Source organism: Gopherus evgoodei, chromosome 14 (genome assembly GCF_007399415.2).
Source record: "Gopherus evgoodei ecotype Sinaloan lineage chromosome 14, rGopEvg1_v1.p, whole genome shotgun sequence".
In the NCBI taxonomy this organism is placed as follows: Eukaryota; Metazoa; Chordata; order Testudines; family Testudinidae; genus Gopherus; species Gopherus evgoodei.
This window is the reverse complement of record NC_044335.1, coordinates 30637388-30655113: the sequence shown is the minus strand read 5'-3', so window position 1 is coordinate 30655113 and position 17726 is coordinate 30637388. Positions and strand designations below refer to the sequence as shown.

At 47.9% G+C, this 17726-nt stretch overlaps 1 protein-coding gene across 2 annotated transcripts in view; it reads left to right on the top strand.

The window, feature by feature from the left end:
- The first annotated feature begins 4966 nt into the window (after positions 1–4966).
- ACSS2 (acyl-CoA synthetase short chain family member 2) overlaps positions 4967–17726 on the top strand; it is a 69227-nt gene continuing 56467 nt past the window's right edge. For both annotated transcript variants that reach the window (XM_030532941.1, XM_030532940.1), the window contains exons 1-2: positions 4967–5126; positions 7614–7809. In XM_030532941.1, the coding sequence (XP_030388801.1) occupies positions 5003–5126; positions 7614–7809 (320 nt within the window). In that variant the 5' untranslated portion in view covers positions 4967–5002. The remainder of the gene's footprint in view (positions 5127–7613; positions 7810–17726) is intronic.

Here is a 17726-nt window from a genome sequence, read left to right as displayed (position 1 = left end):
CACTTCTGATCAGTCTGGGACTGGGAAACCTGTGGTAGGTGCTGTTGTGGTTGAGATATGCATGGCAATACATAGAGTGTTGTAGGAGGTTGTGTCAAGGTTACAAATATGGGTTTTCAACAGTTTTCTGTCCAAACAGTGGTTAACTTGCCAAAATCCTTGCTAGTAGACAGGGCTAAAGCATTTTAAATACTCTAGGAGGGATTTCAAAAGTGTCCAGCATTGGCCTAACTCTATTCCCATTGAAATCAATGGCAAAATACCCATTGACTTGAATGGGACCATAGATAGGTGAAACTGAACCCAAATACGATAAAGGTGATGCTGGTGGGCAGAGGAAAGCATTCTGAAGAGTTTGCAGCAATAGTGCAGTCTCCTTGGGTTGAAGATGCTGGTGCACAGGCAGACTTGGTCAATTCAGGATTGCTACTAGATTCCCCACTGATGTTAAGCTCTCACATAGCGTCCATGGGTGACACTTTCTACCAACCCTGTTCAGCTAGGATTCTCTGTCACATCCTGGCAGATGATGATCTAGTTTATTTATATACCTCCAGTCTGGACTATAGCACTACAGAACACTGTACCGTGTCTCCTCATCAACATGGACCACATCACATATCTCACCCATCCTCTGCTCTCTACAATGGCTTCCCCTGGGATATCAAGTTAAATTCAAGGTCTCAGTCCGTATCTTGCAGGGGCTCCACGCCTGGGCCCAAGATATCTAAAAGATGACACAAAGCTCCAGGATGTGGGTTGTGGTTGACAACATTGCTCCTCAGGCACAATGAAACTTTGTACCACAAAGGTGAAGGATCCAGACTTCGAAACTTTCTGCTATATGCCTCGCTAATGTGATCAGAGCAGTCCTGTTCATAACATTATTATTTATTATACAGTAGAGGCCCCAAATGAGGATGGGGACTATTGGGCTAGGCACTCTGCCAATGACAATCTAAATAGACAAGACAGACAAACCGCAGGAGGGTAAACAAAGGGATTTGCCCTAGGTCAGTGTCAAAGCTGAGGACAGAACCTACGTCTTCTGACACCAAGTGCAGTGCCTGGACCACATTGCCTTTCACATAACAGACTTCTGAAAAAGCAATGTTGGCGCTCTCAAATATTGTGCAGTTAAAGGAAATGTTATTTGTAGCATGAACTGTTTAAAAGACAAAACCAAGGCAGCAGACGGAACATGAAATGAAAAGGGCCTATTCAGAACCTATATTACTCAAGCCTATCTTAGTGGATGGGTTCATGGCACGGGGAAGCTTTTATGGAGAAAGGTAAAACTTAACAACTGATGGGCAGGAAATCATATCCAGCTTCCCTGCTCCTTGTGGCTCCTGGGAGATGATACTTCCACAGCCCCAGCCTTCTCCTCTCTCTTGAAGATGTGGTGCGAGCCTCTCACGTGCTTGCGAATGATTCTGATCTCACACTGTGCATTAGTGTAATGACATTGATTTCAGTGGCTATTCATTGCTAGAGTGAGCCCAGAATTCAGTCAAGGGTATTCCCGGACCATCTTGAGCCTGGTTACAGAGCATCTCCCCTCTATTTCCCTTCTAGTATTATTTTTGTTTCAGATTTATTACCTTGTTATATGTTCACAATGCAATATAAGACACTTAGATAATAGATTGAATGAAAGATTGACCACATTCATGTCCAGGTTTCCTTTAAGTCAGTTTTCAAATATGCTACACTCATTGCAGGCCACTGATAACAGAAGAGCACCTACATTTGACATTTTGAAATCATGAAAGGGCATCAGCCTAATGGTTTCTAAGTAATTAAGAACAACTCTGATAACTCCTATGCAGTAGCTCGGTTGGGGATGAGACCTCCAATTTTAGAAATTAAAGTCACCAGCTTTGTTTATGGGATTTTAGCCAAGAGGATTGTTGAAGGTGGGTGGTGTCAAGCCCACAAAGAGCAGGAGAAGGTGCTATCAACTAGGAGTATAATAATGCAATGAAAATGGACTTTACCCAAGTAGTTCTCTTTCCCTAGACAGGCAGTGGGATGCCATGGAGGGAGCTTGGAGCTGGGATCTAGAGCACCTCTCCTCCCAGCCCATCTCTACCACTGACTTCCTGAGAATGTCACTTCAGTACCCTGGCCTCTGCTCCCTGCCCCTGCGATGGGGATCATGAAGTTGGTCTGAGTGCTATGAGGATTGTGCAGCCAGCCCCCTGATCAGTGTGGGGTGTCATTAATAGTTGAAATGAAGACAGTGGGGCCTTGCTGGAGGTCATTGTCCTCAGCAGAGGTTGCATGGGGTCAGGGTGCAGGGGAGAGCACACTCACAGCCAGGGCTGCCTGGGGGGGTGGGCAAGTGGCGCAATTTGCCCCAGGCCCTGGGCCCCACAGGGGCCCCCAAGAGAATGCTCCGGCCCCGGCCCCACCTCTGCCTTCCCCATCCCCCGGCACCTCAGCGTGCCACATCCAGGAGCGGCCCAGGACAAAGCTAAAGCAGCGTGGCTCTAGAGGGGCCTGAGCTCCACCCCGCTCGGAGCCATGCGGTAAGGGGGCGGGGCTGTGAGCTCCGCGGACCTGCTGAAGCCAGGCCACTGCAGTGCTGTCCAGGGGCCAGGGCAGCTCCTGGACACAGCACGCTGAGGCTCCAGGAGAGGGGGGAGGCGGAGGTAAGCAGCATGGCAGGGAGCTGGGAGGGGGGGTTGGAGAAGGGGCAGAGAGTCCTGGGGACAGTCAGGGCACAGGGAGGGGGCAGAGGTTTGGGGGGGCGGTCAGAGAACAGGGAACGGAAGTTGGATCATGGGCATTCCGGGGGGGGGTCTGTCAGGACTCAGCAGAGGGTCGGGGCTGTCAGGGGATAGGGAACAGTGGGGGTTGGTGGGGGGTGGGGTCCTGGGGTTGTGTTGGGGAGGGAGTCTCTAGGGGGCAGTGAGGGGACAAGGAGCAGGATGACTCAGGGATTCTGAGGAGGGCAGTTGGGGGGCAGGAAGTGGGTGGGGGTAGCATAGGGGGCAGGGCCAGGCTGTTTGGGGAGGCACAGCCTTCCCTACCCTAAAGCTCATTCAGCAGTTTGAGGCTTGCAGACAGCTATTTAACACAAAGAGCCAAGCTGTTATCTTTTCCATGGGGGAGGATCACATGAGAAGAGCAATATCCTACACCACCTACCTCCTTCCCAACCCTAAAAGGGAGACTCCCCTCCCCTGCATTCCCTGAGGTTCCAGAGGTTCTTCAGGTAATTCAGTAGATCTCAAACTTTTGTATGGGTGACCCATTTCACATAGCAAATCTCTGAGTGTGACCCCTCTCTCCTTATAAATTAAAAAAACTTTTTTATATATTTAACACTATTATAAATGCTGGAGGCAAAGTGGGGTTTGAGGTGGAGGCTGACAGCTTGCAACCCCAGTAATAACCTCGGGACCCCCTGAGGGGTCCCAACCCCCAGTTTGAGAACCCCTGGGTTAATTTAATTTTAGCACCCTGTGTCCATTCACATGCATGTGCTATTTTGAGCATTTCAGTTTTCACAACATGGGCTCATCCCAGATTCTGGAACAAGCTCAAATGCTCAGTTCGTGGAGTATGTACATAAGTTATACTAAAGACAAACCCACAGTAACTGTCTCCAGTTTGTGAGGGACCTCATGGAGCCAGTCTTTAGGAAACAGATACATTCATGGAGGTTAAGTCCATTAATGGCTATTAGCCAGGATGGACAAGGAATGGTGTCCCTAGCCTCTGTTTGTCAGAGGGTGGAGATGTATGGCAGGAGAGAGATCACTTGATCATTACCTGTTATGTTCACTCCCTCTCGGGCACTTGGCAATAGCCACTGTCAGTAAACAGGATACTGGGCTGGATGGACCTTTGGTCTGACCCAGTATGGCCATTTTTATGTTCTAAGCTAAATGAACCCAAAGTTATGGAGACAGATGTGAGTCAAGGAAGCCAGCAGAGTATCAGAAACCGGGAAAAATCTGACTGGATGGGCTTAGGCGTTTGGTCACAAGCTGAGGTGGTTCAAAAGTTTTGGATTTTTTTTAAGCAGATTTTTTTATTGTTTCTTTAAACAATCAAACACAGCAAGCCGCAAATATTTGGCCACACATTTCTGAAACCCCAAACCATGTTCAGGTTTTGGCAGACTAATTTCAGCTTTTCAATTAAAAAAACCACAACAAATTTTGAAGGAAAGCAGCCACTGTCCGTGATTTTTTCCTGCTTTTTAAAAACCGCTAGTGTTCGATTCAAAAAAAGTTTTGATGGAAAATATTTGTCCAACCCTTTTAATGAGCTTTAGTGCCTTTTAGCACTAGCTGATGCTGCAAACCAGTGATACCTGGTAAAGGTGACTTGAAAAGAAGTTTTCTCAAAACTGGACTTGTGCCGAGATTTAGAAGGTTTTTAAATGTTTATTTTTCCCAAGGCTTTGGGGGAGGAGGGGAAGTGGGGCAATTTACCCCAGGCCCCCATGAGAATATAGTATTCTATAGTATTGCAACTTTTTTCCATGGAAGGGGCCTCTGAAATTGCTTTGCCCCAGTCCCCCGAATCCTCTGGGCAGCTGCTCCCTCTCCTCGCTAACTGCAGAGGGAGACTGGCCCCTCCTGCTTTGCTCTGCTGTGAACCCCGCGCCTCAACAGCGATGAGCTAAGTGCTCAGGGCAATGTGGGGGAGCGAGTCCCGCTCAGACACTGTTCCGGGGGAGACCATAGCCAACCCTGCGCAATGACACGGGGGGGGGGGTACTGTAGGTAGTAACACTGGGGGGCGCCATAGGGGATGAGTCCGGCCGCGGCACTGCCCCGGGGGCAGGTTACTCCCGAGGGTGGGGCAAAGCGCCCCCAGGCGGAGGCTTCCCGGCCCGGGCTCCCCTGGCGCGCTGGGCCGGGGGGGCGGCTCCAGGGGCGGGCCCTGCCGGACTGGTCCGCCCGCCCGCCTCACTCCCCGGGCGGCTCCGGAGCGGCGCGGTGCCTCCCGCTCAGTGCCCTGCCCGCTGCCCGGCAGGAGGATGGCGCTGCCGCCCGAGCGCGACGGGCTGTTCCGGGCGCCGCAGAGCCTGGTGCTGGAGGCTCACGTGCCCAGCCTGGCCGCCTACCGGGAGCGCTACCGCCGCTCGGTGGAGGAGCCGGACGGTGAGTGCCGGGGCGGGGCCAGGCCTGCCTGGGCACGGAGCCCCGGCCGCTCCCGGGGCTGGGGCGGGAGCCCGCTGCCCTGCCGGGCCTGTGCTGGGCGGGAGCCCCCGGGGCAGGAGCCGGGTGCAGCCCTGGTGTGCCAGGGGCCCGCGGGGCAGAGCTGAGCTGGAGCCGCCCTGGGCTGCGGCCAGCCCCGGGCCTGTAGGCGCGGGGTAAAACCAGCGTGCGGCGGCGGGCGCTGGGCTTCGCACCGAGACGAGTGCGGGCAGTTCCGCCGGACCCTCCCGCCTGGCGGGCCGAGGTGCCTGAACCAGGGCAGAGCCCCTGGCGGGCTGGACCAGCGCTTCCTCTGGAGCGAAGGCGGTGCGGGGCTCCCGGGATGTTCCTACTTTAACAACTGACCGCCAAGCCCAGAGGTGCTGGGGCTCGGCCCTGGCACGCATTAAGCCCTGTGCTAGTTATGCACCGTTGTGCATCAGAGCAGGGCCTTCCGCCCTGTGTTTACCTAGGGGAACCCTCGCTGTAAAGCCAGACGGTGTTTTCTAAAACTGAAACCCGTTCTCTGCTCCTTACCTCAAATCCTTCCCCTCCGATCGCCATGCAGCAGGGCACTGCCAGCGTGGGGCGGGAGGAAGGGAGCGCTTTTCAGCCACACGGCTGGGCTTTACCCAGGCGAGTGAGCACTGTTACCTCTGTTAAAGAAGGAGAATCTGAGAGGTACAGAAGCTCTTACTTCCCCGGCAGCAGGCAAGTTGCTAGCAGCGCTGCTGGGAGGGGAACTTGGGTCTGTGGCTGCAGTCCCATGCCGGAGCCACTGCCCTGTGGTGCTGCGCAAGGGCTTTCTTATGCACTGCGAGGAAGCAAAACTGCTTGAGAGTGATCTTGCTGCGACTGGTTGGAAAGGAGAGTATCCCAGAATGCTGGTGACCTCTGCCATCCCCAACCCAGCCTTTCTACCTCTCCCTAGAATGAGCCTTATCTTCATGGGCGGGAAAAATGTAATAATCGTATTAGTATTTCTGCAGTGCCCACTGTGTGCTAGATCTTTTTCAAACAGGAAGGCACAATTCACCAGCTGGGCAGATTAATGGTGTATGAGCAACTAATATCCATTTGCGTCAACACCACAAATATATTTAAATGTCTAAGTTACTAAGGCGTGACATAATTACAATTAGAGTTAGCTTCTCATTAGAAATGGGCTGTGAAACTTTCTCTATCAGCTTCAAAGCTTCAGGAAGTGGCGAGATCAACCCGCTACAGCACCCTAGAGGATCCCTCTCCTGGAGGGTTGGGAATGAGGAAAAGGTTGACATAAACTCAGGAAGGATTTTCTGAACCTTAGATGCGGTGTGGAGGAAAGCATGGACATTTGTGTCAGATGCTGGCAAACAGGCAGTGAGGTGAAAGGTCCGGGGAGGACAGGGAATGAGTCATGGGTAGAGGGGGCAGAGTTACACAGGGCTTCAAAGGTGGTAACAAGCTTGAATTTGATATAGTGAAGGGAGGGATTGAAAGATAGGGGGAGAGGATTATTATGGTGGAAACTGGGCATGAGGGGAATTGTCGTAACAGCAGTATTTTATATGGTTTGGCAGTGGGGAGGGACAAATATGGGTTTTGAGATCATTGAGGAGGCATTTGTTAGTGGAAGTAGGCTGGCTGTTAGTCACCTCCCACTGTCTCTACATGCCATCTCTTCTATGCTACACCTCACAGGTATCTCTCTGTTGTTCTCAGATGTAATGTATTCGGTACATTTCCCAGGGCTGTCACTCTGTTTTGATACTTCCTTATAACTAAATGCAAATTACTGTGCTTGCACAGTATAAGTAGGTGTAGAGTTTTTCATCAGAACTTTGCATGTTGTGTCAAACATTCTCTTGGGTAAATGCCTGTGCGTCTAAACCTGTCAGTGAGGGTGCTGCTGTCCATATCAGAGCTCATATTAACCAGTCCGTATAATGGACATATGGTTAGTTTTCGAAAACGACAGGAAATGGAGATGTTCTCGGGAATTACTCTCTGTGATTTGAAGCTCAGAGTGGGATAGTGGAAAAATCTGCTTCTTGAAAAAGGGGTGGGGTTTCGTTTTGGAAAGAGTGGGCGTGTTACACAATCTGTGTGGTGTGAGGACACAGCTGGAGATGGATCTCTTGAACATTAGAAGAAATTGCCAGGTTGAAATGTAACATATTATCTCCAAATTTTGGAAGAAGGTAAAATGCTTTCACATACTTGAAGAATAGGTTGATTGCAACTGCACCACCATGTCTTGTAATCTCAGTTGAGCCAGTTTAATATAAGAGTGAGAATTAGAGGGGGACTTGATGAGGGTGGTAAAGGCTGAAGTGTAGCAGGTTTGCAGCCTCCACTGAATTTGACCCTATTTTTGTTTCCTATCAAGGACCATTGAATGTTATCTTCAGATGTTAAATGTGTCTTGATCCATTTTTGTCACTTAAGGTTTGACTGTTACTTTTGCAGAATTTTGGGATGACATTGCTAAGGAATTTTACTGGAGGAACCAACACTCTGGACCCTTTCTGAAGTACAATTTCGATGTGACAAAAGGAAAAATCTTTATTGAATGGATGAAAGGGGCTACAACCAACATCTGCTACAACCTGTTGGATAGAAATGTCAACGAAAAGAAACTTGGGGACAAAATTGCGTTTTACTGGTAATGTTCTGCTTTTATTATAATGTAGAAAGTGTCTGCATGTAATCCTGGAGCAGTGGTTCTCAACCCGGAGTCTGTGGACCTCAGGGGGTCTGCAGACTATCTAAGGATCCACAAAAGGTGACTATGAAAATAAAGTTTCAGATTCCAGAAAAGGCATTCCATTTTTCTGATCAATGAAAACTATGTGAATACCCCCCACTACAGGTCTCAACCTGGAAGTGTTGTCGTTACTTTAGAAGCCCACAGTTTAGCGCTTTTTCTCAAACTGGATCAAATGACATGCCGAGCATGTGCAACATTTATAGTTGCATTCTGTTCAGTCAGTTTTCAGTCTAAAAAATCTATGGTAGGGGTCCGTAGACCACAGGTTGAATTTCCAAAGTGGTCCGCTCCTCCATTTGAAATTTTTTAGGGGTCTGCAGATGAAAAAAGGTTGAAAACCATGGTCCTAGAGTAAAGTGTATAACTGATACTGGCTTCTATTAAGGTACATGTTAAAACATAATGACCTGAGAGGTAAATGATGGGGAGACTCCGCTCTTTCTATAGTTACGATTAGTGTTACCTTCCCATTAGATGCTGACTGTGAAACCTTCTCTAACTTCTTCACAACTCCAGGGTGTGTACCTGCAAAAACGTGAAGTGGCGAGATCTCCTTCAACACATTTTAACCTTTGCTGGCTTGTCGGAATTCCAAAATGGCCTGGCCTAGAATTGAGCATGTATTCTAGGAAGCTTGCCATCAGCAGATGCAGATTTTCTAAATAATATAAAATCTATGCTGAGAAGATGGTGCATTGCTAGGGACCTTGTGGTCTAGATGAGTAAGTGCTGGAGTGGTAGGCGGCACCTCCCACGTCGTAATCCTACCTCAGTCACTGGCTGTTAGCACCTACCTACCCTTGTGAAGCAGGTAAATGTCATTTTACAGATGAGGAAACTGAGGGTCAGATATAAACTTCTTGAAAGTCACAAAGCAAATCGGTGTCAGAACGAGTTTGAAACCCACCTCCTAGCTGCAGTCTTGTGCCGTTTGGGCAAGGCTGCAGGCTCAAGGTGAAAAAGTCAGAATTTTGTGTGGAAAGCAAAGTAATCCATGGATATGTCAGTGCAGTTGAGTCCATGTGCCTTTCGTACATTCTTGTTGAAGCATTGCGTGTTTTGCTCTTAGTCCCAGGTAAAACACTTGATTTGAAGAAAAGGCTGAAAGTTTAGGCCAGTAACAAGTCTGAAAACATTTTCCATAGAGTTATTTACACCTGGAATTCCCATCCTAAACCAAAAAAGCAATTGCTAGAAAACCTGGAGATTTGGTGCTAAGGTGCGATGTTGAAGAATACTCACTATGAGTGACTCCCAAAACGTAGTAGTGGGTAGACTACCGTACTCATCTTGAAGGGGTCGCGTTCTTCTGTATCACTTGAACCAGACTGCATCTGTTTACATCACATGTTCCCATGACTCCTAGTTTTTTTAGGGTCACATGCAGTCCACTGAAAAACATGTACTTGGTTATAATATACAAAAGCTGGGTGTGCTCATTCCACACTGCCTTTCAAAGGGACACATGCCTCCAAATACAAAGAGATCAGACACTCTGCTCCCCCACGGACAGATATGAACCTTTTAAGCATAGAATCCTCAATTGTGGGTCTTATGTGGTAAGAACCAATGGTAGTATGGAAGGAAGCTGTACAGCTCTGAAGTGTAGCGCTGTAGTCAAAGTGGTACAACCCTCTAGTCTGGATGCATTTATATTAGTATATTGGACCACGTCCACACTAGGGGTCCTTTTCCAGTACAGGTATACTGATCCTAGTGTGGATGTAGCTTATACTGGCCAAAGGTGTGCTTTTACTGGTATAACTTATTTCATACACACCCTGAGCAAAACAAGCTATACTGTAAAAACACAGTTCTGTTGGTATAATTATGTCCTCACTAGGGGCTTCTGCTGGCATAGCTATGTCAATTGGGGAATCAGACCTCTTCATACTAACTGACACAGCTATGCTGGCAGAAGTCTGTAGTGTAGACATGGCCCCAGTAGAAAAGTACTTTAATACTGTTGTCACTATTCTTGTATGGGGAGGAGACTGATATAAGTCACCTTTATACCAATATAACTGTATCCACACAAGAGCTTTAACCAGTGAAACATCAGTAAATAATCACCCCACCCTAAGAAATAGTTATACTGGTAAATTTTTATTCGTATAGACAGGCCTACATATTGGTGAAAAATATTTATTCACATACATACTGAACAAATTCTGCAGCTTTTCTAAATTTAAGATGACTCTTTAAATTCCTTTTGTAAACTCATTCAGGTAAAAGTACACACCTTACAAACTGTATGGCAGGTTGGCAATCGGGCCAGGATTTCTATGTGCATGAGCATGTTTTGTTCATTCAGGCTGGGCGTTCGGAGTTCGTGTAAACCTGCATGTAGAAGGTTCTGACAAGCAGTCAGCAGCCTATGGTTTCAACCTTCAGTAAGTGTAAAAAATGTTCTTTGCCTGAAGTTCTTCGGATTTGATTTGACAAGCTTTGTAAGAGTGTCTGATACACTTAGTGGATGTCAGAGATGTAAGTATTGGTTCTGGACATCTTGCAGAACTGATGTGTGCTACTAAAATTTATTTTACCACCACCACCACAAGGGTCATAAATTAAAATATTGTTGGAGAAATCTTTGGCTTGCTTATGAACATTCGAAAGCCGGCATGACCTGCTTGTTCTGAAGCTGGTGTTACAATGTCTGTAGCTATAAGATGTGCATGCAGTGGTTACTCCTGGGGGGATTCTGCACCAAAACATTAAAAATTCTGCACACTATTTTAAAATTCTGCATATTTTGTTTGTCAAAATAGCACAATATAATCACACCAGTTTCAATTATTTTAGTAATTTATTTCAAAATACCTCTCAGCAAGTATGTTTGTAACAATACAGATAAAAAAGATTCAAGAAATGATTTTTGACAAATAGATTCTTCACTAAGTATATTAATACAGAACTGTGAGAAATAATTCATTTTAACTACACTACAGAAATGTATTTCCCGCACCCTGTAGAAGCAGTATAAAGAATTGGAGGAGTCGGGTAATGAAGGAGCTGAGGGAGAGGGAAGCTGGGAAGAAGCCTGTAGGTGAACCTGGAGGGTTGTTGGATGTGGGTGGGAGAAGTATAGAACAGGGTTTTTTGGGGAGTTGTTAGGGAGTTGGGGCACTTCCCCTGTGCATTCACTAGCTGACCCCTAGCCTCTCCCATTTAGTTGGGCACATCTGCTCCTGTTCCCATATGTCTCACTGCTACCCCCTCTGTTTCTGTCCCAATGTGGCCCTGCAACCCCACTCCTATTTAGCCCCTGCCCCAGTATGTCCCCACCATTAGCCGTTCTAAACCCCAATCTCTGTGACCTCCCCAGCAGCTCTATGTGCCCTGCTCTGTCTGTCCCCCCGCCCCATCCTCTGCCTCCTCGCCTGGCCCTGCGGGCAGGGTGCTGAGAGGAACGCGACCTCCTCCTTCCTCTCCATGGCTAGCTGCTATGGCCGGTGAGCTGGTTGCCCTCTGTTCTGGGGCCACAGCAGCACCTGGTGGTCGAAAGGTTCATAGATTCATAGACTTTAGGGTCAGAAGGGACCAATGTGATCATCTAGTCTGACCTCCTGCACAAAGCAGGCCACAAAACCCTACCCATGCACTTCTATAACAAACCCCTAACCTATGTCAGAGTTATTGAAGTCTTCAAATTGTGGTTTGAAGACCTCAAGCTGCAGAGAATCCACCAGCAAGTGACCCACGCCCCACACTGCAGAGGAAGGCGAAAAACCTCCAGGGCCTCTGCCAAGCTGCCCTGGAGGAAAATTCCTTCCCAACCCCTAATATGGCGATCAGCTACACCCTGAGCATGTGGGCAAGACTCACCAGCCAGCACTCAGGAAAGAATTCTCTGCAGTAACTCAGATCCCATCCCATCCAACATCCCATCACCGACCACTGTAACTGTAGTGTCTCTCCGGCAGAATGTATTTTGTGAGGAGAAAAAAAAATCTGCAGGGAAACATGGATTCTGTGCGGGCACAGTGGTGTAGAATTCCCCCAGGAGTAAGTGGTACAAGGAACATAAGGCACATGTGGCTACAGACCTGAGGAGAATATGGCACAGTAGCTATGGAGTCGGCCTTTAGGAGGTCTGTAAGCAGGGGTTGAGAGTGTCAGAAGGAGAGCATTGTACATTGGAAACATGCACACAATTTAAAGTGCTTATACCTCCCCCAGAACTAATTATAACTATTCCTTCCACATTAGTGAAAAGCACTCAGCCATCTTTGGAATACAAATGTTGGGAGTTTAGATCCAAGTATTTTTGAGCTGTGACAGGTCAAAAAGACTCTGAGAAACTCTTCTGAAAGTCCAGACAGCCCTTCTAGGGCAGGAGTTCCCAAAGTGTGGGCCACGGCCAAAAGGTGGGCTGCAACACAGTCCTGCATGGTCCACCATGGGTGGAGTTGGTGGGCATGATGGGGCATTGCCCCCCAAACTATACGTTGGTGGAGTGGTGGCCCCTGCCCAGGGCCAGAGGAGCCCAGCGCCCCTGGAGGGCGAAATGGAGGCGGAGGGTCAATAGAAGGGGCCGGCTCCAAGAAGTGGTGGCTCCCATGGCGGTTGAAGGAGGCAGGGAGGGTTCGTGGCCAGACTCACTCCCGAGCTGCCTCACCCAAAGTGTGGCTGTCGGCCCCCCGGAGTATCAGCCCCACAATCCTCGATCCCTATGGAGACTAATGGTGGATGATTGGGACCATCAAGGTAACAGCCGGGCCCGACCAGAGCGCCTGCCTCTGCTCAGCACTGGCTGCAGGGGGTGTCTGTGAGGTGCACCAGGGTGCTGGGTGGGTGACTGAGGTGTAGGGCTGCCAGATGACCAGCTCAAGGTACTCAACACGCTGCTGAGGTGGAGGGTGTCGGTGGGGACTGGCTGTGGCACCTGCCTGCCCCCCCTTGTCCTCTTGCTGACCCCAGTCCCTGCTGAGACAAGGGGCCATGCATGCCCTGGGGTGCTCCTCTCCCTGATGGATGCATGTTAGTAGTGGGCCGCGGTGCCTATTGCAGCTCCACAGGTGGGCCTCAGGGAAAAAAGTTTGGGAACCTCTGTTCTAGGGAATCCCTAGATCGGGAAATACCTTGACTAATTTCCGTCAAACTTGCCATCAATCTCCTGTCTTGGGACGGCTCTTGTCAGGCTAATTTGCAGGCAGGTGGTTAAATTTTGGCAAAGTTAGGTGGGAGAGAATTCAAGATTATGATGGAATATAGCTCATCGATTGTGGGAGAATAACTGGCTCCAGAACATGATGCAGATAAATATGCTACACCTCTACCCCGGTATAACACGACCCTATATAACATGAATTCGGATATAACGTGGTAAAGCAGTGCTCCGGTGGGGCTGGGCTGTGCATTCCGGTGGATCAAAGCAAGTTCAATATAATGCGGTTTCACCTATAACACGGTAAGATTTTTTGGCTCCCGAGGACAGCGTTATATCGAGGTAGAGGTGTATGTGGTTTTTGTCCTTTCTGAAGAAGAGCAATTGACAATGACGGTGTGTAATGTAGTGTCTGGTAATAAACACATGGGAAGGGAATGCAAAAAGTAAGCTCTTGGGCCTGATTTCCTTCCCACACCTGACGGAGAGTGATGTTACGCATTGGTTGCAGTGGTGTTACTCCCAGTTTACACCAGCATGAAAGAGAGGAGAATCATGTGCCGTTTCATTAGTCAGAAGTTGCTGGTGGAGTGATATAGCTCTGTTACTTGTCACCAGACCTCCCAGAGGAACAGTATACAATTGACTAATGTTGGAATTTGTAATAGAAGACTGTTGTAAAGTGGCCAGAGCTGCTGGGGGTGGGACTTGAAAGCCAGAACAGAGTTGCAGGCTTGGTGGTATGTCACGGTTGTAACCGCTGGCAGCTGTGTAACTGTTGCCCACATGGGGTTGCTTTTTCGGCATAAAGGGCAGCAGTTATCTCTCTGATCTATTGCCTCTGCATGCATGGTGCATATCACTTTTATTCGCTTTAAAAGGATTCTCTTTGTCGATAACAGAACTCCAGCAGGAATAGAGGCAGAAGTCAGCTTGAGTAAATGCAAAATGTTTTCAGTTTCTCCCCCTTGCAGATCATTCCTGAGCATCTCCTGCTGCCTAGGAACATTAGAAAGTTCTTTTATTTCCTGTCCCCCGCCACTTGTGAGTCCTCTTCCTGTGATTGTTGTTGCTGCCATCGCCTAAAAAGCAACAGAAAACCAGGAATTGTGTCCCAAATAACTCATTTGTCTGACAGAAAAGATCTTTGTCCTAAATGCAGCATTGCAGTTAGTTACCTGGTGCTGAGGCGGCTTTGAGATCACAGGGTTATGTTGTCACTGCCTCAGTAGTTTGAGGTGTTAAAAATAAACAAACAAACCAGTCAAGAGGGTTAAAAGGAAAAAATTGGTTACCTAATACCACCCCACCCTCTAAATCCCAAGGTAGAAATGTGCTCTTCCAGGGATTGCCCACGTCTATTCCGCTCTAGGGGTGTGCATACCATCTTGAGTGCACTGGCGCACGCATACCTGGAGTGGATTAAATAATGCAACACATCTCGAAGAATAACAGTTACAGTGTAGGTAAGTAACTGGGTTTTTTTAAACCTTGGCCTGTGTGTAGGACAACCTGTAGCATGTAACTTGGCCTCTTGGAGAGAGAGAGCCTGCACATTGTACAGTTGCAGTGACAGCCATTGGGATTTAGGAGCCTGGGGATGTATTCAGGGAGGGGTGGATTGGAGCTCTAGGGGTGCTGCAAATGAGGACCAAGGGGCGCAGGCAGAGCAGTGAGGGGTGCCTAGGATTGGGGTAGCATTGGCATGCTGCTGGTCAAGTGGGATAGTGGCACAGCTCTGAGAGTTCTACGGTGCCTGCCGGCTCTGATCATTTTAAGAGCGTTTGGTTACTTGCTTTCTTGAGCACTAAATATGAATAATCGTTTTTAAAGGGGGGAAGCAGAGACAGTAACACATTCTGGCAGTTTTACTGCAGCTCTGTTAAAAAAAGAAAAAGAGGATATTACGATTAATGGGCTTGCCCAGTCTGAATCTGGGGTAAACATAAAATAAGAAGGAGCAAATATTAGGATGAATTGTAGAGGGAAAAGTATCTGGTAGAGTTGCTACTGCTTCAGCTGATAACTAGCATGTTTGGGCATTTATTCCAAAATTCTTCAAATATATCTCTCTGAAAGGAAGAAAGCTAAGTGGGTTTAGAAATGCACTGCTGGAAAAACCAGACAGTGTCCTCTGACTGCTGCTAAATGTTGTTAATAGGAACCAGGAGACTGGAGAGATCAGTTATTTAACACAGCCTGCCAATGTGAGACAGATGACCTGGCTGTGGACATATACATGATGGCAGGACTTGGGGTTTTTCTGCACATTATAAAGTTCTACAGAATCTAAACTTGAATTTAAACCAAGCGTTTTGCCCAGCTGAGGCCCACATTGACAAATTTTCAAGAGCGATTGGAACGTATTGCTGCTATCAGTTTTCAGAGTTGGCAGAATGGCCCCTGGAAATTACAAGCACATTGCATGCTGGTGACCATCTCCATCTGAGCAGCCTCGTGCACAGCTTAGGATGAAGTGTTGCATGTAGTCTCCACAGGCTACACCTCCATACTATAATGATGGTAGCTGTAGGTTGTGTTTTCACCAGGCCTTACGCTTTAAAGTTTCTGACCCATAAGGCTTCCAAATGCCTTCACACCATAAATGGCTGAGGAGCTTTTGCCTTTGCTTCTAGGCAGCCTGACACATCAGGACACACCTCACACGTCAGTCTCATTTGTGTATTAACTTTGAACCCCAATTATGGTAGCAGTCTCTCTGCCGCTAGCCCAAAGCAAGCATTTGGCCAGTTTTGCTGTAACATTGAGGGTGGATTTTCAGAAGCATTCCATGTTGGCCTAGCCCTGCTTTCACTGTGGGCTGTTGTAATGCTCCCATTGTCTTCAGTGGGGCAGAGTTAGGCCACTGCTGGGCCCCTTTGAAAATCCCACTTTCTGTCTCACTTTGGGCAGGTGACGAATGCAGGCTCCTCGACGCTCACCCTTCAGTTTAATAACTCCCTGATTGATTTATCTTGTGCTCAACTGCTCGACCTCTCTAAGCGTGGTTGTCTTGGTGCAGGCACAGCCCAGCTGACCTGATGCTCTTTAAGAGAAAAAAAAATGCCACTTGGGAATTGGAGAGGGTAACATTTGTTTACTAAGAGCTCTGTTGAAATAAAGTATCTTTCAGCCCACATTTTACTGCCTATGATGTTCTAAGGAGCTCAGCTGCTTTGGCCGACTGGTCAGTACCAAACCATTGTGTATAGTGCTGCTGTTTGACATACCATGCTGTTGATAGCCCCTTACAGTCCGGTCCTGTCAATCATTTTAGTGCTCTCCATCCTTCCAGAAATAACCAGCTAATGCACACACACCCAGAGTGGCTGGAATAAAGCTGTAAACAGTAAAATATATCAAATATATTTGAATAACCCAGACAGTAGCTGCTCTTAAAAATGAGGGTAAAAGTAGTGCTTGTGTTGTAACTAAAATGTGTTGTAGCCTAGTGGTGCAGTCTGAGAGTTCCAAATTCCAGGGGATTGCTATGAAACTCGGTGCAGAAGCAGTGCCAGCTTTTTCAGTGCAAGAGTGACATTCACTGAATCTTGCAAGAATACTTCCCTGCTTCACAGAGCTGTGGCGCGTGAACCCATTAGTGAGAGCCCCAGAAGCACCAAGACAGAGCTGAATATTAAAACATGAAGCAGAGAGAAGCCTTTATGTTGTGGATCAAACTTACTCAGCATCTTGGTGGGGATGGTTTCTGCCAGGGGCTCTTAATGACTGGCTGTCTTTTGAAGAGACACGAAACAGGAAATAAGAAAAACCCTTCAAATTTTTCAGTCTATTGAGGGATCCTGGAAGAAAACCTGGAAAAATGACTAAATAGGCTCTGTCCAAGCAAACGACCAGACAGAGCAAAAGGTGTGAAAGAGAGTCTACTGAGAATGTCGCAACCCTGGGGAGTCTCACAACATATCTCCAGCCCCAAGTCTACTAGTGTGGAGTATCGGGATGGACATATTTATTGCCCAATATGCTTCCATAGCTCGTATGTCAAAAGGCCAATTCCCGGGTGTTCTTACTGCAAAATGCTTCTACACTATATGAGGTGGAAGCCCTCAGTGCAGGAAACTTCTCAGAACTTTCCTGCCAGCCAGACTTTCCAGGTACCCTAATATATACTGCCAGCGAAGGAAGTCCACAAGCTACCTGATTCTAGGGGCAACCACAGATGTTTGTGGAGTGTCCTGGCGAGTATATAAACACTGACTTGAGTTAAAATCTAGTGTTGACAAACTCGTGGGTGTGACTTGCCCAGTGAGCCTGTCCTTAAAGTAAGGGAGTGGTGGAAAATTTGCAGTGTGTAACTGAAGTCAGAAGCTGGACTGAGAGAGCTTTAGCTATGTTGGGACACTGCATTTCAGCTGATTTTGCCCTTGGTCATTCAGCAGTAATGCGTATCTCGTTCTGTGGAGAGGACTCATTTCAGGTCATGCCTGCATCACAGCTGGGACTGGTTTGAGGCACTCATTCTGGGGTGCTTCAGCTCCTGGATACTGAGTAAAGCCAAACTAGTCTCAGTTTGGGAATGCTGAACTTTTTGTTCTTCTGTTTAGCAAAGGTCATTGAGATCCTGGTGAGCTTCTCTGAGTGTTGTCTCCTAGCTGGTTTATAGAATAATAGATTATTAGGATTGGAAGAGACCTCAGGAGGTCATCTAGTCCAATCCCCTGCTCAAAGCAGGGCCAACAGC